This window comes from Panthera onca, chromosome D2 (genome assembly GCF_046562875.1).
Source record: "Panthera onca isolate mPanOnc1 chromosome D2, mPanOnc1 haplotype 2, whole genome shotgun sequence".
In the NCBI taxonomy this organism is placed as follows: Eukaryota; Metazoa; Chordata; class Mammalia; order Carnivora; family Felidae; genus Panthera; species Panthera onca.
The window spans coordinates 83,824,634-83,850,882 of record NC_138349.1 but is presented as its reverse complement, the minus strand read 5'-3'; the positions used below and the strand labels follow the sequence as shown (position 1 = coordinate 83,850,882).

General features: G+C 45.3%; 1 protein-coding gene across 1 annotated transcript; it reads right to left on the bottom strand.

Moving 5' to 3' along the window:
- Window positions 1-14,207: 14,207 nt before the first annotated feature.
- On the bottom strand, window positions 14,208-17,144 carry DKK1 (dickkopf Wnt signaling pathway inhibitor 1). Its single transcript, XM_060643022.2, has 4 exons — window positions 16,639-17,144; window positions 16,254-16,416; window positions 14,950-15,093; window positions 14,208-14,829 (listed from the first exon to the last, which is right to left on the bottom strand). The coding sequence occupies exons 1-4, from the start codon at window positions 16,882-16,884 to the stop codon at window positions 14,576-14,578; spliced, it is 807 nt and encodes a 268-aa protein (XP_060499005.1). The 5' UTR covers window positions 16,885-17,144; the 3' UTR covers window positions 14,208-14,575.
- Between the last annotated feature and the right edge of the window lie 9,105 nt (window positions 17,145-26,249).

Below are 26,249 nucleotides of genomic sequence, written 5' to 3'. Positions count from 1 at the left end.
GTTGAGACCTCTCTCAAGTGGGACGCAAGAGGAGTTTGGACTCCTTGTTTTAAAATCCTGCTGAAAAGGAGGTCTAGTTTTGAAGCTTGTTTGTTTTTAAAAAAGTCTTTAATCTACATTTGGTGTCCTGGCTGTTAGGGGTCAAACATAGACGATAGTTACTTTGGTTTGGTTTAAGAAACTGTGAGAACACATACTTATTCTCGTTATCTGTGTTCAGATCTCTTATGAGGTTAATCCAGATTAATCTAGCTGAAAAAAGCAGCCTGTCATCATCCAAGAAACATTTTAATAGAATCAATCAGTGGCCACCATAATTACAATTATGAAGCCTCGAGTTAAGCTGATGAAAGTCTTCTTTCTTTCCCACCTGGTCCTTTCCCATTTTCTTTTTTTAATTGAGGTGTAATTGACATACCATGAGTTTCAGGTGTCCAACATAATGATTCTATATTTGTATATATTCCAAGATGATCAAACGCAGGTCTGGTTAACATCCATCACTGTAGATAGTTACCATAGACAGTTAAGTTTTTGTCCAAGTGATGAAAATTTCTAAGAACCACTTTCTTAGCAACTTTCAGATATACAGTCAGCATTATTGACTATAGTCACACACACCTTCCCCCCCACTAATCTGCTCTCTGGATCCATAAGCTCTTTTTTTGGTTTGTCTTCTGTTGTTGTGCTTAAGACTCCACATATAAGTGAGGTCCTACGGTATTGGTCTCACTTCACTTGGCATAATGTCCTCAAGGTTCGTTCAAATTTCCACAAATGGCGAGGTTTCATTCTTTTTTATGGCTGAATTATATTCGACCATGTGCGTTTTCTTTATCCCCTGCACTACTGATGGACCCTTAACTTGCTTCCATAGCTTGGCCATCATACATGTGCTACAAACATGGGGTGCATATATACTTGTGGGTTAGTGTGTTCACTTTTCTTCAGATAAATCCCCTTAAGGGGAATTGCTGGATGATAGGGTAGCTCTATTTTTAATTTCTTTGAGAAATCTCTGTAGTGTTTTCCACAGTGGCCGCACCTGTTTGCATTCCCGCCAACTGTGCACGAGGGTTCCCTTTTCTCTGGGTTCTCATCAACCCTTGTTATTTCTTGTCGGTTGATAATGGCCATTCTGACAGGTATGAGATGGTATCTCATTATGGTTTTGAATTGCATTTCCCTGATAATTGATTGTTGCCACCTTTTCTGTCCTCATCTCTTGTGATCCTTTGTATTTCTGTGGTATCAGTTGTGACCTTGCCTCTTTCATTTCTGATCTTGTTCGAGTCGTCTTTGGGGAGATGAAAGGTTTGTCGATTTTGTTTACCTTTTAAAAAACCAGCTCTTCATGTCACTGATTTTTCTTTTTCTTTTTTTTTTTTCCTATTAAGTCTCTATGGTCTCTAGCCCACTGAGTGGTGAATTGCATTCCATGCTCTGGGAAGAAAATTTTGTGAAGTTTGCACAGAAATACTAATCATGCTAATAGTGTGTGCATTTCCTCTCAGACCATCAATTTCTCGATTACAAAATCCTTTAACTGGTACTTCACTAGAGCCTCCTAGGACTGTTCTCTTCAGTTGACGAATCGCATCATGTTAAACTCCTTTTAAACCCTGACTTTCAACTAATGGTCATAATTCATCCTGCTCAATTCAGCTATGCATTTGGGGGGTTAGAGATGGGAGGGATTAAAAATATCCATATATTCTTTTTTTCAACTTTGCCATTCAGTGGTAAACTTACTACCCAAACTTCTATTGGAATTAGTCTCAGTCTTGGGTCTTGACACATAGGTCATGAAAGATTACCAACTCAAGAAATGCCCTAAGCATACCCCAAGCTGCAATCCTTTGCAGGCAAGCCCAGGAAAGTTAAGGTCTAAATTAGAGTTTCAGAGTCAATATGGCCTTCCATATTCCATCTCAAGACTGAGGTGGAAACATCAATACTGCTACTTTGCCTGAAGTAGACAGAAATTAATGGTTTCCAGACTTGTTCCCATTGGAATTTGACAGGTGATTCTAAAGCTGATACCACACCCTAGACTGAGCCATCATAATCCCTTGGGATGGGTCACAGGTGTTGGTAGTGTTTGAAGCTCCCCAGGGGATCCCACTGTGAAAGCAAAATTTGGAACCACTGATTAATGGCATCCACAGAACTTTAGTTAGTTGGGGTATTGCCTGGATTTCAATCCAGGTGCTGAAAATCTCCTTCCATATCCCTTCAGGAAAGGGATATTCTCTAATAACGACAGTAGCTATTTTATGGTCAACCTATGAAACACATAAGACTAGAGTTCTCTGTGGCTACTTTGTCTCAATGAATGTGAATTACAACTTAGAGTAAAATTTCTTTTTACAAAAGTTTGGAAAAGTCCATCCATCCATCAAGGTCTTAAAACCATCTAATCATTATATAGAAGAAATAGTAAAATGCATAGGATTATTGTACAACAGAGGACATGAAGACATATTTTTAATGCTTTGTGATTATTCCTTTTTTGATTTAAAATTGTATTTATGTAACTAAATCAACAATAACCTATGTAAATCAGGAAGTAATTTTTGTCTGAATTTTAATTGAGTTAATTTTACTACCTAATTCTTTGTAATTGGGTAATTAAAAAAATCTTTTTTTAATGCACTTGAATAGTCTTGTGTGTGTGTGGGGGGGGGGGGTGTAATGTAGTTACTGAACATTGTGGTATACTTAGGTATATTGTGAATAACATAAAGGCATATCCATTCAAGGGAAAACAGCAGGGGAGTTTACTGATGGGTGTAGTCCTTAATGAGCACATCTTACACAGCAAGCCTAGGATGGAGTTCTGTGGCTAGAAAGAAGAAGAAGACTTTTGTACTCCTGAAGCTTACAGTTGAATGGGAAAGACCGCCATTTAATAAAGACCAAGATAGCTCATTAGCATTGGAATAAGAGCTATGAAAAAGAACTTGGGAGAGCACGTGAGCCGTCTAACTCCTAATAAGTGACAGGTCTGGGAAGGCCTCCCTTTAGAAGCCGAGACAGAGACAAAATCGTCATCAGGAGAATAGGGAGGTCTCCTGTGAAATGCTGGAGTTCGTCTGAGTTTAAAACTGAGTAAAACGAGTTTTCACCAAGAAGTATCTGCAAATGTATAAAGTTTACTCGCACGCCTGAAAAAAAAGTTACCATTTTTGTCACCATTGACATCAAGTGGGCTTTGGGGCCACAGGCACCCTGATCTCCACCCTTCTCTGCCACCTTGCAGCTGTAAGAGCTTAAGGACCCTCTTTTGCCTCTCAGCATCTCCTTGTCTCCCTGTTTTGTGGATACAGTGAACATTTCCATGTCCTGCTGGGGTCATTGACAGAATCACCTGGAATTATCTATTCACTCAAGGCTCAAGTATTGATGTAGGAATATCCAACCAGTGGTTGGTTTCTTTCCACGTACCCTCTATCTAGCTCTTCTGCTGGGAGTGAAGCATTTTGATTAAGGGGATGTAGAGCAGCAGGTTCCAAAATTAGAATCCATTCCAGTATCAGTGGAAGACCTTTAAGAGAGACAGATGGGTAGGCCAATCCTAAGAGATTTTGACTGAGGACATCTTGAAAGTTGAAAGTTCCCTCAGGTGTGAGAGAAGGTGAGCTGAGTTGAGGACGGCTTACCTAAGAAAGCTCTAAAATTCTCATCCCTTTTGAAATGTACTCAGGAGTATCTGTAGGACTAAAACTGAACACCTTGACCTCTTGAACATAAATTGACACGGAAAAGCCTTCTTGATGGCAGAAGACACGACACCATTGCAATGTGACGACAGCATCCTGAATGAACAAGAGGTCTGAAATTCTCTTCACACAAGGACGCACGGAAAACCCCTCCACACTGGAGTCTATGCATAGATGTGGCAGGATAACCACTTAGTAGGCTAGTCCTTACTTTGTGCCCGGCACTATCCTAAGACCTAAAACCATGTGCGGATTCAACCTTGACTCCAAGTTCTACCTCAGAGTTGTGAGTCTATCATCCATTTTGTGCTCTAAGGAAAACCGTCCCTTAAATCCCGAGTTTCAGTATCTTATGTGTGTCTGAGCTATTTCTAGCTCTTAGGATGAATCCATGATCATAATTACACTAGATAGTTTTCTTCGAGAAGCTGAAACAACTCCAGCCTCAATTGTTAATAAATAGTAAACGGTAACCATCTGTATAGTTACCACTACACAGGGCTTAAGTTTTGAAGGCTGGGCTTAAAGGCAATCTAATCACAATGCAAAAACATTGGAAACCCGGTACACATTGTGTATAGGTGACTTGGCAACTGGCCTTAAATGTGAGGATTTTATCCTAGCGTAGTTTAATATATTATGGTGCAGAAAGCATCCTCCTGTAGGAGGGAAATAGCATACGAATCTGACCGTGACTTTAAACTTTTTAATTCCTTAAAACTCCCTAGCCAAGAAAGAGCTTACACTACTTTTCACTTTAAAAGGGTTTACTTTCAGTTTTATTTATCTAGTATTTACCTCCTTTTGTTCAACACCAGAGCATTACATTTCCAATATGTGTTTAATGGAATTTCATAAAAACTGTCTCAATGCAGAAACTGGATACTGCATTTTCCCAAGTCACCAGATAAACCTTTGGCCTGTTTTTTGTTTTTTTTTTTGTTTTTTTTTAAGTTTACTTATTTTAAGAGACCAAGAATGAGTGGGCATGGGGCAGAGAGAGAATCCCAAGCAGGCTCTGCACTGTCAGCATAGAGCCCCGTGCCGGGCTCGAACTCACGAACCGTGAGCCAAAATCAGGAGTCGGATGCTTACCCGACTGAGCCACCCAGGTGCCCCTGGCCTATTCTTAATGTAACTGTGAAACGACTTGAGAGAGCTACAGAGGTTTCAGATGGTCGAATAACCAGCCCTATTAGTGGTGGTGAAGAGCCTCGACGTTGGAGCAGATTTCCTGGTTTCAGATCGTGGCTCTGTCGCTTAGTCATGCCACGACCTCCGGCGAACACCTTGAGCTTTCTTTGCCGCGGTTTCCTCAACTATAACGCAGGAGTAATAAACAACCCTACCTCGGGGAGAGGTGAGACTGGAGTGAAGAAGCCTATGTGGCTTCACCTGAATGAGTCCCTGGTACCTGAAAGGTGTTCTGAGCAATTGCTGCTGTCCTGGTCCCTTCTTGCCAGTTGTATTGCTTACGTGGGAACAGGTGTCACTTGTGATGGCCCCAGGTATGGAAAGTAAAACCTTCTTGAATCCCTCCAGCTAGTCCAACACAGCGGTGCAGGCTCTGACCTTTTCATACAAACGCTAACCGTGTGGATTGACTCCCACCCCACAGCTCTGTGCCCATAGTGTTTACCCGACCAAGGGTAGGGGAAAAGGGAGGATCTGGGAAGAGAACAAAGGCAAGGAAGGAGGAAGATAAAGCTTGAGGTGTGCGTTAGTTAAAGTAAAACAAAACCCCCTAAATCCCCGGGGCTTATCACAATTAAAGTTTATTTCTGGCTCCGAGAAGAGGCGGGAGGGGGCAGGGGGAATCTGATGTTACCACTTAGAAACCCGGCTGGAAGAGGCTCAACCTGCAAGGCTGTCCTTGTCCCGGAGAAGCTAGTGCAGAGGGGGTGTGTGTGTGGTTTGAATATAAAAACTTATTTTTAAGTCCAAGTGTGCAACAACGAAAACCTACAGAGTACAGAATTTCCCATCGCAATCTGTTGCTTTACCCGATGTTTTGAAAACACCTTCCTTCAGTCATTATAAAATGGTTAAAATACGAGAGAAGTTAAATCTGTAAGGAAGCCCAGTAGACCAGATGCTGTGGTCAGGACTTGTGTGTCGGTGGTTCTGTGTCCATCCACCCCACGCCATCCCCCTCCACTCAAGCCACCTTGCCCAGAGTAACCTCCACTGCCTCCACCTCCACGGCCATAGCCACCCAAGCCATCAAGGTGCCATGTCCTCCACTGTAAATGTTACCCATTCCCGTTGTTCCGACAGACCCACGACCTCCCCCGATGACCCACTCCAACTCTGCCATAGCCTCCCACTCCAGAACCTCCCATTCCAGAGCCGCCTCCAGGAGAATTCAAGAAGAGTTCAATGTACCGATGTGCGTGTGGTTCTTTTCTTCAGATGTGGCAGCTATAACATGTTCATGTGTCACAAGTTCCACGTCTGCGTCTCCTATGGCTCTGCCGTCAGCTCCAATATCCACACGCACTCGCATTGGATTTAGGGGTGAGAAGACACGGGCGGTGTCCTCTTCAGTTGCACAAAAACCAGTTATGTGGCTGCACCTGACTGCAAGGGAGGCTGGGAACGTTCTTAGGAGGGAGGGAAACCTGGTTTGGTGAATAGCTAACCGTTTCAGCCTTGAGGTTGAAAGGGACAGGGTGGGAGACTACAGCTGCAAAATATTAGGGAATCAGAATTCAATTTATTATTTTTTTTTTTATTTTGAGAGAAAGGAGAGAGAATGCCACGTAGGCTCTAGGGTCAGCATGGAGCCCTACTTGGGGCTCGATCCAGGACCCGTGTGATCAAAACTGAGCTGAAATCAACAGGGGGACGCCTAATCAACTCCGCCACCCAGGTGCCCCTAGAATTAAAAAGAGAAAACCAGTGCGAGCTTTATGAAAAGAGTAAGGGAAGGAAGAAACCAGGAAAGTAGGAATAGGGTTCCTTGAAGGGAGAGAGGTGGTGTGAACAAGGAGAAAGTTGTCAAATGAAGTGTTCATCTAAGAAAATTATTGGCCAGTTTCTGAATTTTGCTGGAAAGGGAGCTCCGTCTTAGAAATGGGGAAGTTCTCACTTTCTGTCCTCAAACATTTTCTGCAATAGCCACTTGAGTGTTTGAACCTAGCAGCGCTTGGAGCTGCTTGATGAGGAAGATAATCGAGACTGGCGATAAAACTCCGAAATGTGCCGAGCTCCCTGAATAAAGAACGTCCGTCCTCTTCCTTGTCTCTAGCTTCTCCTTTAAATTAGCTATAAAACTCAGTCCCCCTGCCCCTAAAACCGGAAGCCACCCTGTCTGAGTGTCTGCTCACAAGGAGGGGGAGCTTTTTCTCAGGAACAAAGCTGTCTCAGTAACATGTCCTGCTATGGGTTTACGTATGTGCGTGACTTTTGTACCACATGAAAGATCTCACGGTACAGAATAAGGAGGGGGGGAAGTTGATCAATTATAATGGGCAGTGATGATTTCTTTTGCCTACTTCCTATTCTTCCTTCTGGATACTTTAAAGTATTTTTTTAAGTACATTTGTAATCTTACTGAAATTTTCACAAGTATTCTTATTTTTCCTTTTATTTCTTCATTCAACAAACAATTGGTGTGGGGCCTCCCTGTACCAGATTTTGTTCTCCCAGTCCGTATTGCTTGAATGGAAAACAGTTTGGTCAGCAGAGGAGGGATGTTTGGCTTTTCTATAGTTTGTGGGAAATGAAGGAATAACTGTGCTGCTCGTAATTTTGCTCCTCAGAACGAGCTATATCGAGGTCCTTGCTTTCACGTGTAGAAAAGTTCACAAGGAAATGTCAGCTTCAGTCCTACCTTGCCTGATTGCCCCAGGAAAATGGAAAATAATGAAAAGAGACTCAATAGTTGCTATAATGCCACCTTCCAGATATGGTCCTCTAGACTTAACTATTTGGTGTTATTACAAATAACTCGGATCCTACTGCGTATGTTCTGTAATCTGCTTTTTGCTTTTTTCAAAGGTGCTAACATGGGTACATAAGGATTATTTCTCTGGATCACTTTAATGATTGCAGAATATTTTAAGGACCTGTTACAAACTACGTAAACCATTCTCTTACAGGACCTCTAGTTCATTTTTAAGTTTTGCCAATATAATGTCACCGTAGACAGACTTCTGTAGGCATCCGTGATTCTGAGAGTAAATTTCTAGAAGTTGCTGGATCAGAGTTCTCATGGTTTTGAAACCCCTGCCAGATTTCCTTTCAGGAAGGTAGCTCTCACTGTGGTTCCTCCTAGCAGTGTGTGTGAGAGTGTCTAGTTTTCTGCACCTATGCTGAGACTAAGTATTTTCTTTCAAATTTATTATCATAGCTGACCCAGTGGTACAGTTGTTCCAGGGGTACAGCAGAGTAACTAGAAAATTCTATTGGTTACCCGACGCTCGCCGTAAGTGTGGCCCCCATACAACATCATTACGATCTTCCTGACTGTATTCCCTGTGCCACACTTTGCCTCTCCGTGACTCCTTTTTGCCGTAGCTAGAAGTTTGTCCTTCTGAATCTCCACCTATGTCACAATCTCCACCCCCCTCCTTCCCTCTGGCAACCACCAATTTGTTCTGTATTTAAGAGTCTGGTTTTTGTTGGTTCATGTGTTTTTCTAGACTCCACGTGTAAGTGAAAGCATGCAGTATTTTGTCTTTCTCTAACTTACTTAGCATAACACTCGAGGTCCATCCGTGTTGTTGCAAATGGCAAGATCTCCTTTTATTATGGCTGAGTAATATTCCTGTGTGTGTGTGTGTGTGTGTGTGTGTGTGTGTGTGTGTGTACACGTACGTACGCGTATATGCCCCTTCTTTATCCATTTCTCTCTTGATGGACCCTTCAGTTCCTTCCTTATTTGGCTATTGTAAACGATGCTGCATTACACACAGGTGTACATGGGCCTTTTTGAATGTGTTTTCATTTTCTTGGGGTAAACATCTAGCACCTGAATTACTGGCTTGTATTTCTATGTTGAACTTTTTGAGGAACTTCCATACCTTCTTCCACTGTGGCTGCACCAATGGATATTCCTGCCAACAGTGTGGGAGGGCTCCTTTTTCTCTGCATTTGCATCAACACTGCCAGCACGGAGCCTGACGCAGGCCTTGATCCTACGAACCACGAGAACATGACCTGAGCGGAAATCGAGTGTCGGACGCTTACCTGACTGTGCCACCGAGGCACCCCATTTTTTTTAGACTAGCATTCTGACAGGTGTGAGGTGTTTTTTTTGTTTCCCTAATGATGAGTGATATTATCTCTTCACCTGTCTGTTGGCCACCTATGCCCTCTTGGGAGAAATATTTATTCAGGCTTCTATTCATTTTTAACTGGATTATTCGGGGTTTTTTGGTGTTGAGTCGTAAAAATTCTTCATACGTTTCGAATATTAACCCCTTGCTGGGTATATCCTCTGCTAATATCTTCTCCCATTCGGTAGATTTCCTTTTTGCTTTGTTGGTTTCCTTTGTTGTGTGAAAGCCTTTTATTTGGTGTAGTCAAGACTAAGTATCATTGCCTGCTTTTAATTTAAACTTCAGAGTGTCACAGATTATGAAACACTTTAATAATAGAACTCTTCGTAAAAGTCACTTCTGCTCATGAGGATAAAGTTAGTATGAAATATTGTGAAATGTATTGCGGAGAGATCATGCCTTGCCATGTTTCATGTCTTCAGCTGACTTTACTTTTTACTGCAGAATTTATTTAATAGTTTCTAATGGCAGGGGTTGGTTGCTCCTGGCCTTCCAATGCAAGTTTACACTTATTACTATTTACAGACCGTGTCACGTTATTTTAGTTTATCTTACTTTTGGTCCCATTATTTTAATTATACCTTGGGCAAAAACCTAGGATTTGTGAAAGCTGTTCATTAATTACATCAGTCGAAAACAGAATCCTAGGAAACATAATTTTTCAAACTCCCAACTCCACCTAATATGACCACTCTTAACGGAAATGAAGTAATGTTCTCCTTACTTTATAACTTTTGGCAAAACAAAACAAACCTGTCTTTCGAGGACAAACTAGTAGTCTTTTGAGACAAATTGTGTCTCAAACAGATTGTCTGAAACTTCCATGACTACCCAACATGGTAGCTGTTGCTGAAAATGGAGAGTTTTTATTGTTTTGTTTTGTTTTGTTTTCCTAGATCACAAACATCGGAGCGGTCTTCCTCCCAGATACCAACACTCTAACCAGAGTGAATTAGTGCCCCTTTACAGGGTGTATTTTTATTTTCATAGCGTTATAATTTGGCTCACATCGCTTCCTCTGTCTTCAGTATCTTTCTTCTTTGTGAATTCCTTCTCATCCTTCAGAAGTAGTATGTGGTGAACATGACCTGTGGTACCTGTTCCTACACTCATTCTTGTAGAACTATCAAAGTTCTTGTCAGTGGTGGACTGGATATAGTTGGCAGGTTAGATTTTTAGGATCAGGGTGGGCAAGCTAGCCAACTGGACCAGAGTTGGACCCCTAATCAAAGCTGAGCCAGTCAGAACCATAGGGGAAGAATCAGGGTCTAAGTCTGAGAGACAAAGCAGTTTGCTAAGCTGACCTGAGTTAAAAAACCACTTATAACAAGGACAGAGTGCATGCCAGGATGAGGAGCCACAGGCCTGTGCAAATTACAGTAGAGCAGAAATCGTTAGCAAGTGAACGAAGCCAGTCTGCGGAATGGCTTCTATGCTGATTTGTTTATTTTTTGTTTTTGTTTTTGGGAGAGGTATCACTCCAACCCATGCCTCCTGTTACTTTTTCTGGTTTCAATGGTTTCTCTTCCTTGAAATAAAAAGACCTTGAAGATGGTTCACATATCACTGTCCTGAAAGCGTTTTATGAGGACCTACAGGCTAACTTTTCCATCTGTATGAATATATATCAGGTATCACTGTATATGCTCTCTATAGTAGTGTCCTATAATGTACAGGTTTTATCATCTAATAATGAAGACCTAAAATGGAGTACTTTGAGCTAGATATAATGCTAAGTATTGATAATGCATGCATTACCCTCCTACCTATACTCTATGTTGGAGTTCTCTCCACATTATCCATGAGGTGATACATCTTTGTCCAACACCATGCAGTTAGGAACAAGGAAGTCATGATTCCATCCAGCTCTGTCTGACTCCGGATACTGTTTCTTTTCTTAATGTTTATTGATTTTTGAGAGGGAGAAAGAGACTGGGGTAGGGACAGAGAGACAGAGGAAGAGAGCGAAACCTTCTCTCTGTGCTCAGCATGGAGCCCAACTCACGAACTGGGAAATCACGGCCTGTGCCCAAGTCGGATGCTTAACCCACTGAGCCACCCAGGAGCCCCTCAGATTAGTACTTTGAAAGTTGGGAAAATGGCAATCCAGAACTCCGTAGGACACATTTTATAAGCCTACTGGTAACACTGTCCATTTCTCATTAAAACCATTTAAAAAAGTTGGTAGCATGATAAAGTTAGTTCAACAATGAAGGAAAATGTAATGATTTCACGTGAAATTTTCATGAGTGGCAATGAGTATTAGTTTGTGCAATTAGAAATACTGACACTAATAAAACTGGTAATTGTATAATTACGTTACTCCTCCCAGGACTTGGTTAGCACGCTTTGATTTGCCACGGGAAAAATCCATACGGTGTTGTGATGTGCTGAATTCTGAATAATCCTATTTGGGCTGCAAATGTGTGGCATTTCCTCTAAACCGTACATCCCTGTTCTTGCTCTATCAATAGATTTTGGGTTAAACAAAATGGGAAAATCAAGCTCGTAAAGTAAAACAAGAAAAAAAGGGATGAAGAAAAGACTTGCTTGGGATTTTATTTAATAACTACTTTAAAATGAAAGGAATTAGAGCAAGTCTACCTTTAACTGAATGCCAGAGATTACTGTGAAATTGTTGGGATAAGCCTGTATTTCCCTCTTCCTCCTTTGGTACAATTTAGCAAGAGTTTAATCCTCACTCGATCAGTGATAAGCAGGCATCTTGACATGCCCATCCCTCCCCTCAGCTATAGAAAACAAGCTTGATTTCAGATTTCGCTTCAAAAATTTGATCCTACAACTCGGAACTTACCCTACAACTTGCTTTATCCTATGACCGTACCAGCACAAGAACACACGCACACAAATTGTGTGCTTGCAGCATAATAGCTACAGCAGAACCACCGGGAAAAGAATGAAAAGGTCTCCATGATGACTAGATAAATTACGGTACAGCCATCCCAACGTATCACACAGTTACTGCGATGGGAACGATGCGCATGTGGAGAGAAGCCTAGAATGATCTTCAAGACACGTAAAGTAAAAAGAGCAAAACGCAGGGCCATGTGTAGAGGATGCTCCCATTAGATAAAGTGCCCTGTGAACGCCTCCCCAGACCCTTGTGTTTTCCATTCGAAGAAATGAGGGGCGCCTGGGCGGCTCAGTCGGTTAAGCCTCTGACTCTTCATCTTGGTTCAGGTCATGGTTGGTGAGGTCCAGCCCGGAGCTGGGCTCTGCACTGACAACGCAGAGTCTGCTTGGGACTCTTTCCTCTGGCTGCCGTCCCCTCCCTCAAAATAAACACTTGAAAAACTTGTTTGGAAGTAAAATCACAAATGGTAGCAATCGCTGTCTAAAATGTTGACTATTCTTTGAATGATCTGCTTCTGCCTTTGCGGTGTCTGGGTTCCATGTCCCAGCAGCCATTAGTAGCTAATGAAGGATCTACAGTTTCCTTGATGTTTTTTGCACCTTCACAAATACGCAGAACTTCTTTTTGATGGAAATCCCCTCCCAGCCCCTCCCTCTCAGATAGAAAGAGGGGGCATCCCTGCTGGGTGGGGTTCTCCTGATCTCCCCTCCACCCCCCGCTCCCCCATCCCAAATGGGAGCAAGGGGCAGAGGGAACATTGATGAGCTGAGATGGACAGACATCTACCTGGGCTCCTGGAGAAAGGAAGGGGTGTCCTAACAAGGCCCTTTAAATGCTTGCTCCTTTCCCCTCTTGGAACAGACCCTGCTTTGTTTTTGAGGAAAGGGTTTCTTGTTGTGGCTCCTCCATTGGAGACCCTGGGCCTCAGAACTGGCCTTCCTGGCACTTGAGCCAACAGCACATATAGACAATGTCTCTCCAGGGTGAGGAGGCTGGAATCTGGAGACAAAAGGGTTGTAACAGACATCCTGCCAGTTGGCTTGTCCCCGAAGAGGGAACCCAACCTCAGGTCTCCTTGGCGGAGCCCCTTGAAATTGAACCACTCCCAGGAATACAAAAGCAACCAGCATCCTAGGAGGTCTGTGTTAGGTAAGAAACTTTTGGGACAATTGATCAATGATTGTCCTTGGGAGTGCCTTCACCCCAGCATTTGGTGGTCTAGGTATAGATGAGAATATTACAGAACAAGTCTAAGCGGGGACAGGCTCCTCTCCCCTCCCCCTGGATCAGAGTGGCCGGTACCAAAGCGGGCAAGGAGAAATGCAAAGCCAGTTTAGATCTCATTTCTGTGACTTTTCTTCTCAACAATCGATCTCTATATCCTCTTAGAGCCGATTTCAGGGGTGTAAAAATGGAAATATTTACCTCACCTAGTAAGACCAGGAAATCAGGGCATAAGAGAGGATTCTCAGTTTTTACTAATTAAAACAAGTCCTCCTGGCATGAAGTAGTAGTTAAGATGCTTCAAATTTACTAATTTAGTACAAAATCTGCAAATATGTATCAACTGTATTTACACACACACACACCATTCCTGCCAACCATCAAGTACTTTCTTTGGTATTTTGTGGGAGATTTCCTTTTACTCCTCAGTAGTAATTAACTATTTGGAAACTATTTTTTAGTGTTTATATTTGAGAGCGAGAGAAAGCACATGAGTAGGGGAGGGGCAACGAGAGAAAGACCCAGAATCCTAAGCAGGCTCCAGGCTCTGAGCTGTCAGCACAGAGCCCAGTGTGGGACTCGAACTCGCAAACCATGAGATAATGACCTGAGCTGAGATCAAGAGACGCTTAACTGACTGAGCCATCAAGGTGCCCCAGAAACTATTCTTGAAAGTAGTAACGTCAGATTCAATTTCATGATTATAGCATGGTGATTTGAATTTGTCAATGGAGACCATGTTTCTTTAATCTAGAATTGACCATTACTGTAGGACATTTAGACAATATCTTCCTCTGATCATCTTTAAACATGTTACCTTTCTGTCCCCGTAGTGCACATGCCCACACACACCCTTTTAAAAATCACAATGCCAAAATGTATTTGTACTTGTAACATTTCACGGTATTAAATGTCAAATTTTATTTCAAGCACTATCACAGCCTAGAGAGAAACATAATCTAAGCACTGAGATAGTACATTTCAGAAAATAAGCGAGTATGTCCATGATTAAGTTTAGATGCCTATTGTTGGCCATTCCGAAAGCTTCTTGCATTCTGGAGTCTAGAATTAAAAGGGAAAGGGTTATACATTTAGCAAGTAGAAGCTGAAATTATTTATTTCAATTCAATATAGAACATCAGTCAAGATAATCAATGTGTACAAAAATTTACATAACGGGAGAAACAATGGACAATGCAGCACCTTTAGAAAAATAATTAAGTCTTGTCGCATTTACAGGTAAGTGCCACCCTGAGCATTTACAACACAGTAATTTACTGCAATCAACGACAGGCGAGTTCCATAAAGAAACAAAGCTCTTACACTCCAGGTTTTCAGAAGGTATTATTGGAATGCTTGATCATAACCACAGGATTTGTACATCCTTTAGGACTGAGCTGACCAAAGTCACGAAAGGTTTTCATCGCATATATTCTATAAAAGGAGTCCGCTGTGTTTGGACGGCTGGCTCAGTGTCTCTGACAGGTGTGAAGTCTTGAAGAGTTACTGGCTTGATGGTGATCTTTCTGCATCCGGCAAGACAGGCCATCTCCGCAGTAACATCGCTGGAATATCTCCAGCCCGTGGGAGCCCTTTCTCCTGTGCTTTGTGCACACTTGACCCTCTTTGAGGACAGGTTTACAGATCTTGGACCAGAAGTGTCGGGCACAACACAGCCCCGTGGCACAGTCTGACGATCGGAGACAGACGGAACCTTCTTGTCCTGGAAAGCGGGAGACAGCAGAAAAGGACACGGTCACTACTAAGCCTGCGTCATTTCACGGAGGAAAGCCTGAGGGCACCTGGGAGGTGCTGACAAAGAAGGAAGGTGAACTGGCTTTACCTTTGGTATGATACAGTTTCGAGGGCAGTGTAGTTCTTCGGGAATACCCATCCAGGGTGCTGTGATCGTTACCAATGCTTTCGATAATGGTTTCCTCGATTTCTCCTCGGTGGAAAGGACTGTGATCAGAAGGCATACATATCCCTACGGGAGCAGGAGACGACAGTAACACATCACAGCCGGGAGTTAATCACCCACAGCTTTGAGAGCCCGTTCTGCCTGCACCAGCCTGGGATGCCTCGTTGCGGTGACATGACTTGAAACACAAGCCACGCTCCCTCCTTAGGGTTAACGCCCCCAGATGGACGGAAGCATCGATGTGCGTACTGTGCTCTCGCAAGCAACAGCCCTGATATAGCCGCCTGAAATACTCTTCTACCAACTGTGGTGGTGGCAGGGAGATTTCTGCCCATTTTAATATCCCCCTTGGGGTAGAAAATAAAATTAGTCACTTACAAACTTGTCCTTAAAAGTAACCTCTCTGCCCTGAGGCTGGCCGGACCCATATAGGACCAGGTTACACTAAGGCAACACGAGCTCCCTGGAAGGTGACAATCTCACCCACTAGTTATTTCCCTGTATAATTTCTCTATTACAGAGACTCGCTTAGTTCATCCCTGAGTATTACTGGGTCCTGCAGAGGGTCGCCACCCTTAGGTTTATTTCTGGAGACTTCTTTGAGTATCGGAGCCTATCCCTTTCAGACATTAAGTTTCAGTGCATCTGTGCTGGGGGGAGGAGGACTGATTTTAAGGTAGCAGGAGGTGGAGGCAGGCGTGGGGGGGGGGGGGGGCGGCAGTGCCCGGGGTGGTTGGGTACCAAGATCCCCCTTAAGGGGGGGGCCAGCCCAGAGAAACCCCTGTCTCCGGCCTGATACCAGCGTTAATGGGGTCGCCAGAGGGAAGCCAGTGTGGCAGAGCCCTGAGAGACCCTGTTAAGAAAATGGACAGGGTGCTGAACGCCCAGGCCGGTCCCCCAGGGCACGGTGAGCGTGTCCAGGGGGCCCCATCTTCTGTCCCTGGGGACGTCAGGGCGCTCTCTAGACACGTTTTCACGGAAGGGTTCCCTCGGAGGTGAGGAGTCGTGCTAAACGGGCGAGGGGCGCGGGTGAGGACAAGGCGCCCCGAGACCTCCGCTCTCCCCTCCCCCCCCCACCCATTACGCCCTCGCAGCTCGTCAGGGCCACCTCCAGGCAAACCCACTCGCAGGTGGCGCCGTCGCGTTAGCCAAGCCGGGAGCGTTTGCGTCCCTTCCTCAGGCGGCCCGCTTCGAGACGCTGGTCCAGGAGGGACTTGGGGACTCACCGTTTTTGCAGTAGTTTCCCGGGCAGCACATAGCGTGACGCATGCAACGCTTTCTGCGCTTCCTGCAGGCGAGACAGATCTGCGCGCCGGCGCCGGGCCCGCGGGGGGGGCTGGCGCAGTACTCCTCGGTGCCGCACTCCTCGTCCTCAGAGCAGGGGTACGGCTGCGGGGGCGGGGGGGGGGGGGCGGGGGTGAGGCACCTGCGCGTCCGAGGACCCGTGCCTCCGCGCGCGCCTCTCCAAAGCCGCGGCGCCCCCGGGGCGCCCGGAGCCGCGCACCGCCCCACCTGGGACCCCCCACCCCACCTCACCCCACCCACCCACCCACCCACCGACCCCAGCCCCTGCGGGGTCGCAGCGTGCCCGCTCCCCGAGCCCCCGCTCACCTGGTAGTTGTCAACGGTCTGGTACTTGTTCCCGCCCTCGTACGGGATCCCCGGGGCCGCGCTGACCGCCGAGCCCGGGTGCCCGGCAGCGCCGCCCAGCGCCGGGGGCAGGTTCTTGATGGCGTTGGAGTTGACGAGGACCGAGTTCAAGGTGGCGCTCACTCCCAGCTGGAGGTGACCGCAAAGGGCCGCCGCTGCCAGGGCGACCAAGACCCGCGTGGCTCCCGCGGCGCCCAGGGCCGGCATCGCGGAGGGGCTCCGGGGAGGGCGGGCAGGGACGGCGGGAACCGGTGGCACTGTGCAGGGGGTGGGGGTGGGGGCCTGGAAGCCGCGGCGCACGGCTGCGGTCAGCGCCCCGAGAGCCTCCCGCGGTCCCCGAGTCCCCACTGCGGGTGCAGGTCTGCGCCGCCACCGCCGCCGCGGCTGCCTTTATACCGCGGGCTTGAGCATCCCGGCCCCTCGGGGGAGACGACAAAGCAGGGATGGGATTTCAAAGCGCTGGGAGGGGCCGGAGGGTGTGTGTGTACACGGGGGGGGGGGGGGGGGGTGGCTCGGCAGTCCCCACCCCGCCCTCCCCGGCGCGGCCGGTCCCCTGGCTCAGCTCGCTTCGGGGCGCAGACGACTGGAGCGGACGCGGGCGGAGGGAGGGACCCGGGGCCCCCCGCGCCCTCCCCTGGCGGCCGGGGTGGTGCTGTCGGGATCGGAAGCGCTTCAGAGAGCGCAACGGTGGTGCTCCCCCAGACCACTTCGTGCGCCTTAAACACGTTCGGTGTTAAACTCAGCCCCTCCGGTGACCCGGGGGCTCTACCCAAAGGGCCCCGCGACAGGGCCAGGTAGCCGCCGCCGGCTGCTGATTAACCTTCCAGAGCCCCGCTTTACTCATTGCCAGTGAGTCCCTCGGTTTAAGTTGGTTCGCTTCGACCCCTTCCTTCCACCCCAGCCCCCCACCCCAGCCCTCCCCTCCCCTCCTCCCGCCGCCACCGCGAGAAAAATGTGCAAAGAGCAGGAAATTTGCACATCAAACGCGGGTAAGGAGGAAGAGGGACTAATTCTCTTTTGATGGGAAGTTTAGAGAGGGAGGCGAGAGACGCGTTTGGAAATGAGATCGGGGTGGAGGGAAGTGTCCGATAATCAGACTGTTGAATGCTTCTCTCTGGATGCGAGCAGCCGCGGCCAGGAGATGAACTTGATTAGGCAGGCGCGCGACATCAAAGTGGCCAGAGCGCCAACGGTCAGAGCCCGGGGGCTGGCTCGGTGGTCCTTCGCCGCCCGCCCTTCTCGGTGGTGGTTGACCCGGGCAGATAAGACAGCCTCGGGGCTCAGCGCCCGACTTCCTCATTAGTACTCCGGGTCGCGGAGCCCGGGAAGGCCCGTGTCTGCTCCCAGGTCGGACAAGCCGGGACCAGACGGGTACCCCGCCAAGGGAGATAAGACGAGCTGCGGGAAGGGGAAAAGTGAAGCCGAACGTGAGTCGGCCATCGTGTGGATCAGGGTTCAAAAATAACGAAGAGCCGCCAGGGTGGAAGAATATTGTGCTGCTTACACATTCGAAAACCATTTATTAAACAAAAACCTGTTGCAAGCTTGGTGCGCTGGCATTGGGGTACCCTCCGGGTTATTGCTCTTTGGGGGGTGCGGATGCAATGATACAAACATTCAGGAGACTATTATCATCATAGTAGTAATAAAAAATAAAGTGCCCCCACTATTTTTATAGTAGGTTGATGTTATCAGTGCCAGAAAATGGACACCTGTTATGCAAGTTAATAAAAGGAAGAGATGATTGAATAATCGCTGTTGAACGAGCAAGATTAGGACATCCTAATTTTGTGCACCCTAACCTCTAAGGTATTTCTTACTCCACACACACTGACCTACATTCATGACCCCCCATCTCCACCAAGTACAGCTGGTGAGAGCCTTGAAGTAGGTGTAATCCCAAAGTTAAGAGGGGGAGGGGTTAAAAAAAAAAAAAGGCTGTAATGGTCTGTGTTCTCATTGCTTGGGTTTCAGAGGTCATATTAAGAGCATCTTCCAAACAACCCTTTACTAATGCCTCTAATTAAACCGATATCCCTCCCATCCCAAATTCCATCTATCCCATGAAATTTCCTCTGGTTTATTGGTAATTGCTTCTTGAAATTCTAATATGGACCAAATCCCACATATTTTTAAAAAGATTTTGTTATGGACACATACAATGATCTAGGCTTGGCTACAACGTTAGAAGTTTTTGGCACAAACTGGAATTTGGAAACAAAGGGGAAGCTGTTTATATTCGTTGTTTTTTTCTTTTTTTTTTAACGAGCCTAAGAATCGAGTCTGTGTACCTTTTATGGAGAATAAGCAGTAAGCCAGGTCTCTCTTAGGCAGAAAGGGCCGTATCTTCAGTTGACATGAAGTTGATATGGATGGAGAGGTATTATAAAATAACAGGGTAAGGCTGTAGGGGACTTTAGGCGCCATATTGTCACTTGCAAAACATTGATACTAATGTCAGTAATTGAGGTGTCGAGCACCTTGGTGTAGTAGAAAATCTCTACTCTGTCTTAACTTCTTACGATGCTGAGATGTGGAGAAAGAATCCCCTGACCTTGGGGAGGGTGAAAATCCTTCTTAGTCCTGTTGTCCTACGTAAATATTTCTAAAAACGTGCTGTGCCACACTTCTGACCAATCTCTCTTCTTCTCTTTGAAAGACGTGGTATGCATTTCACAAAGCTAGTTCATTAAGAGCTTGGATTCACAAATGAAACTATTGTCTGGCTCAGAAACAAGAGCACCAGTTAAATTAACAACAAAAGAGAACCCTTAACAAAAAGGCGTGTTTAGAAATTCAGTCTCAATCCCTGGATATGTATGTCTATTGCGGTTTAATATCGATGGAGCTTGGACAGAATCTACTTGAGCTAGAGGATTTTTAAGGGGGGGGGGGTGGTCTGTCTCCTTCCTTACTTACCGTGCTGCTCCTGTCCTCCTGATCCGAAAGCTAGTAAGTTGGTGAATATGTGAATTTCTACCATGTGCTAAGCAGGGTACTTGGTGCTGCTCAATCAAAGTTGAGTGCTCAAGTTCTCTATCTTCAAGTAATTGAGTCGGGGGAGGGGTGGTAAGCTCACAAGTTACACAGAAGAGAAACCCAGTACGTGGCAAGCCTACTCTCCCTTCCCAATGGCATCATTTACTTTTTTTTTTTTTTTCCCAAGTAAATTTAGAGAGAACCCAGGATGTGTAAAGCCAACTCTTCATTCCCAGTGGGAAAATTTACTTTTTTCAATGGAGTTTCCATCTGAAAACCCCTTCCGTGATTGAGTTTGTTCCCTGGCCACAAAAGAACAGGTCGGGTAAGGGGGTAAAGGGAGGTTCACGGTTCCATCAGCAGCCAATTAACATTCAGTGAATGCCCATTGTATGCAAAATGCTATCCTACTACCTTGGAGAATACACCCCCAAACTATTAAAGGCACTCTCCTTGTCCTCAGAAGCCTTCAGTCTGTGAGTAGTTGGAGAAACAAAAATGATTATATGGGAATGGGGGTAAAGATTTTTCCAGAACAGGTTCTATTTGGTCACCTACAAGGTCATCGGGAAGACAGGAAAAGGTCATTTCATTCTTTAGGGACCCCTGCCTTCTATTTCATCTTTTCAATATTTCCATAATTAATGCAATAGGTTTAACATTTTGTGCAAGATTTAAAAAAAAATTTTTTTAATGTTTATTTTTGAGAGAGAGAGAGAGAGAGAGAGGGAGGGGGAGAGAGAGCATGAGCGGGGGAGGGGCAGAGAGAGAGGGAGACACAGAATCCAAAACAGGCTCCAGGCTCCGAGCTGTCAGCACAGAGCCCGATGCGGCCATGAACTCATAGACCGCGAGATCATGACCTGAGCCGAAGTCGGACACTCAACTGACTGAGCCGCCCAGGTGGCCCAAGATTTTTTGAGTAAGTAGAATGTGTTTACCAATGTGGAATTAAACCTCCGAAGTCACCAATGGCAAGATGGTACGTGCGATCCCTTGCGTTACAAGTGTGGCATTTCCACCTCGTCATCTGAGCCAGAAGGACAGACAGATACACTGCAAAAACACCATGCTATTGGCCGACGAGTTTTCCGTCTTTCTGTGAGCTTCTTCTGTGATTGCTGCGTATTGAATTCGCTCCCTGTCTCCTTCCCTCCTTCCCTTCTCTCTTCCATTCTTACCGTTAAATTTTACTTTACCAGGAAAACATTAAATAAATGTCATTGCTTGTGGTGAACGTTGTCAACACTTTTGTTGGTACCGATCCTAAATTTAGAAGGAATTCCTCATTCCCGAGTTTAGGGGGAAAAAAAGTTATGACTTTCTTATCGGCCTTTAAAAGATTTTGGTGTTAATGCTATTCATGACGTTAAAGGGGTTTTAGACCAGGCCCATGTTAGGACCCCCCCCCCCCCGCCCCACCCCAGAGACTGGATTAGGCTTTTCTGCACTCCTCAGTGCAAAGAGAAGGTGAGATTTGACAACAGTTATGTTGATGTGGTCAGTGGAGATGGCCCACCCAGAAAAATCAGGCCCGCAGGTCGCTTTCCATCCCAGCTCAGAAGATGTGTTTTACAGGAGCAAGACATTAACAACCTAGCTGACAATAGAGCCCAGAACCCAGAAACTTTTAATGAAAAACCAGAGAAGATCTTTCCTGACGTCCTGACACTGAAAAAGGTCTGTGGTGTGGTTACAGAGATTGCAAAACGGCCACCCTAGCATCCTGCCGAAGGATTTGACATTTACAACCATAAAGACTGGCCAATGGCAGCAGAAAGCAGGATGCAGGACCCTTTTTAAAACAGACTCCGGATCTAGAGAAATACCATTTTCCTTCATGTCTGAGTTCCTATCCTCTCCAAGGCTCACCGGGTACAGAACGCAAAAAAGGTATCTTGTTGGGGTGTCAGGAGTGCGGCGCTGTGCACTGGGGGCTTCTGTGACGCCTGCAGCTGCCTGGTGAATCCGGGGGGCTCGGTCAAGCCATTGAATTCTAGTGTTGGTGTTGGTCTTTCAGTTATAAAATGACATGAGGGGGGCGGTGGAGAGGCTCCTTCTGACTAGGCAAGCCCGTCTCTCGCTTAAAAAAAAGAAAAATCATTGCCAGGACGAGGCCTTTTGCATTCTGATTAAATAAGAATATCCTGTAAGAGGCCTCGTCAAGGACATCTATGCTGTATTTTGATTTTGAAGAAAACATGTAAGTTTTTTTCAGAGTTTGACGTCTCTGAAGATAGGTGAATACCTGAACCAGGGGACTTTTTTTTTTTTTTTCTTTCAAAGATGGTGATCTACACAAACATTTCTAAATTTTGTCCGACGTTCATGGAGAAAATGCCGCGAATACGGAACAGTCCAAACGGCGAACATGAGTGACGGGAGCAGTTCACCCCGGTTAACCTTGAGTACGACCCTCACACACACCTACACGGAGAGCAAGCCAGAGAGCGTGAGAAAGTTCTTTCCCTTCACAACACTGTCCTGTTTTGGAGCCGAATGAATTTCCCCACCCGTCACCGAATCTCACGCTTGGGGAGCGTCAAGGGGACCCTCAGGTGGAATATAGGAAGCGGGGCCTGGAAAGCATTCTGTGTCCCAAGACCCCGTCTCAGCGTGGGCGGGAGGGACCCGGGATGCAGGCCAGCAGCAGGACCCCGACCTCCTGGCTGGCAAGAGAAGGGACGCCTGCTGCGCGCAGGGCTCTCCACCACTCTTGGGTCACAAAACCAGAGGGACCCTGGAGCTCCCCGTGTGCCACGTGCAAGGCCAGCGGGAGCCCTAGCAGGGGGGCCCCAGCTCAGAGGGAGGCCCAACTCCGAGGGCGCCCCAGCTCCCAGGGCACCCAGCGGGAGGCCCAGCTCCGAGGCAGCTCGGAGGGAGCCCCGAGTCCCCCGCACATGCATGTGTGCCCGCAGGCTGCTCACGCCAGCGCCGTGCTGGGGAACGAAGCCTGTTTAGGGACTCATTTTGAAGAGCGCAGATCAAAGGGCCCGGGGACCCCGGTCCTAATCAGACTTGAGCCTGGACGGCTTTTCCCACGCAGCCCTTTGCGGGGCTTGGAGCATCTCTCGTGCTCAGCACGCTGGCGCGGCCACGGCGACTCGCGGGGGCGCAGAGCCTCACACTGGATGGCTGCGTGGGTTCGGTGTGTGGTTCCCGTGCAGTTAGGGGCAGGGTCCCGGGGGCTCCGTCAGCGAGGGTGAGGGGGAAGGCCACGGTGGGGACGCGGAGAGCCCGGGGGACCGCGGGCGCCGGTGGGCCAATCCCGCTCTTCTGCTGCCCCCTGGTGGCGCTCCCGCGGAAGTGCGTCCTGGGGAAGACGCCCGAGGAGTAGCATCCCGCGGAGGAGTAGCATCCCATAGCATGCTCTCCAGAAGCTTCATTCTCCAGGTTCACTTGTCTTGTGTTGTGCGCCTCTGCGGCTCGCTACGTTACAGCCTCGTCCAGGGTGAATATTCTCTTGTTCTACTTAGCCTTCTACACAAAGCCTTGCTCGCAGAAGAATTTATCTCTTCATAAATTACAATTAAAATGAGAACCGGGACCCAGGATGTAGGTCCTCCCTTTATGCGTATGTAGTTCTCCCCCCATCGAAGTTGAAAGGCTCCAGGTTGTTAGAAATATATTACTGGGAAATTCTAGGCCAATCACATCTTAGACAAGACCCTACATGTGTAAGTATTCACGGAGAGTAAAAATATAAAAGAATATTATTCATCTGTTTGAGAAAATATTTATCATTTCATATTTCCCTGTTCATAAAAGACATAAAACCTGTAGTTGTATGTAAAATCATAGTTATAACACACTACTTAATACTTGTATTTCTTTAGAGCTGATATAATGCACAGGTTAAAAAAACAGAAAATAACATCCAAGTAGAGATAACGTATGTATCTGTTATAATTATTAGTAGTAGTTATGCATTGTTATTATTTTACAGTTAATCATTCTAAACTACTCCCAAGGTTTTTCTTACAGCTAATTTTTCTTAAAGAGATGTCCTGGCAGGGGGTATAAAAAAAAACCAAAAAAACATTTATCTGTAATTAGTATTTCTTTTAAAAAATAAAGATTTCTGGAAGATGTGTGAGAATACTATTTCTGAACATTCAATTTAATAAATATTTTCATATACTAAATTCTTATCTATAAGTTAGATGCTAAGTGTAAAGTTACATATGATTATTTCAGTATTATGATGTAAAATTTATCAGAATGACTTTAAAGAAACAAATGAACCTCAAAGTTTTTCAAAATTGTTTTGATTGGACCCTGTCCACCTTTTTTGATGGAGCTGTATTCTCCACCAGTATTTCCATTTTCTTTTCACAATATTACTTCTGTCCGGCTGATTCTATTTACAAGAGACATAGTAAAGTGAGCTCTGTGTTTAACAGTGCATTTTGCAAATACCAATAGCTTTGTAAATTCCACTAAGCCACACACTTAGAAGGTATGAGAGTGTCAGGAAGAGAATCTAAGGGCTAATTAACTTTCTATCCAGTTCATCCCCTACCCTCTTCTGTTACTATGATTTACTATTATAATTTGCTAGTAATTTTAGAAAGGGACTGTGTTACAGCTGTGGTATCTCAGGGTCTAAAGCTTGCAGACTGCTTCGTTGTTACAGTCCTTGATTCTAGGCAAAGTCCTAAATTTGTTAGGAAAATTACCTTGGGATGGTTTCATTAATGCATGGAGGCTAGAAAAACAAGTAAGTAAATAAGTAAATAAATAAATGGACCTTTTACTGGCAAGTGTGTAAGAAAAGAGAGAGGAAATAATAGAATTCTGTGCTGTTTTTGTAGGCAAGGCAAGTATCAGTTAATAAAAAGTGTTTATTTTCCTGAAAAAGACTATTAAGAACTCTGCAGTTCTGGGATTCTTAAATTATTGTTTAAGAATAAACAGAAGAAAACCCCCCTAAGGATGCATGTTACAATGCAGATTCCCAGACCTCCCTCCTGACTCTTTTGATTGATCGCATAGGCTTGGGGGGGGGTGTTTGGGGGGCTCCCAGTGTTAACATTCTCCGTTGGTTGAGTGTAAGCCAGATCACCCTTAGGCTACACTTTGAAAAATTCCACCACTAACTCATCCGTCCCCACCAACCTGCTCTGTCACCTCCCAAACTCCAAACTCCTTACTTTCTGCCCCTGGTTAAAAGTTAATTCCAAATATAGTGTTTTCCCGAACTTTGGAACGTTAGGCTTACATTTCCCCACCCTTGGCAACAACGTTACACATAGGTACACATCTTCGCAGAGCCGTGGTCCTGGTTCCCATTTTGTGTATTTGTTGCGGGGCCCAGGAATATTTATTATTATTTTTTAATGTTCTACATGATTTTGGTGCAGGACCAGGTTTGGGGAAGATTGCCCTTGCTCAGGCTTACTGATCAAAAGGTCACCAGGAAGGGCACCTGAGCGTCTGATTTCGGCTCAGGTCATGATCTTGTGGTTTGTGAGTTCGAGCCCCACATCGGGCCTGCTTTGGATCCTCTGTCCTCCTCTCTCTGCCCCTCCCTCCCTTGCACTCTCCTAAAAATAAATAAATATTTTAAACAAAATCAAACAACAAAAAAAGTCACCAGGAATGCTTGTAAAATTGCCTGCCTACGTGGGATGCTGGTAAATGATAAGAACCAGCACTAAAAAAATGCATAAAACTGCATAAACATATATGCACATGCATATACATTATATGTATAATTTATGTACATTGCAAAACTTTACTGATATAAAGGATACACAGCACGCAATGTGCAGATACTAGAGCATATTCATTATTGCAAATATCCTCTAGCCAGTTGATTCTTACAGATGCTTAACTGTTTTTTTTGCTTAACTCTTGTATCCATAGCAAACGTATGGGTGTTAATTCAGCCACGATTTAACAAATGGAGTTGCATCACGGTCTACTAGGTTTTTACTAATCAATCTGTCATTAAACCTGATATATGACCTACTCTTAAACTACTCTTGCCCTTGTACAAATTGTATTCATTAAACAAAAACGGCTTTCAGCTTCAGTTTAAACCCAGCCCTGATTTTTCCTGTCTGCTGGTATCTGTAAATACTCCCACTGAGGTTAAGTTCAAGGGAAAAATGTGAGTCCATGAAACAAGCAGGTGGGAAGCAAGCTCACATTATGGAGTATTTCCACCATACTGAATCACGTGACTTCTCTATCCCTGGTCCCAGGTGGTCTTTAAACCAAAGTTCACCTTCACCAGACTGTTTTCTCAAGGCAAACACACCTTCAGTAATCCATTCACTTTTCATGTTTCCTACTTCTCTTAGATTTTGACTTAGTTTTTTCTTAGTCTGTTGTCAACTTTTTGAGACATTTAAGAACAAAATTATATGTATATGTATATTTAATGCATATAATTTTATGTATTATAATACATATATATATAAAATACATATAATTTATTCAGCATAACATTTTTTGTTGTTTCTAAGAGGGTCAGTCCAAATAACCTAACTTCTTATTTCCCCAGAAATGAAAATTATTTAACTTTAAGAAAAAAAAATATACAAATGTTTTCAGACTGTGTTCTTATGCAACTTTTTCATGAAGCA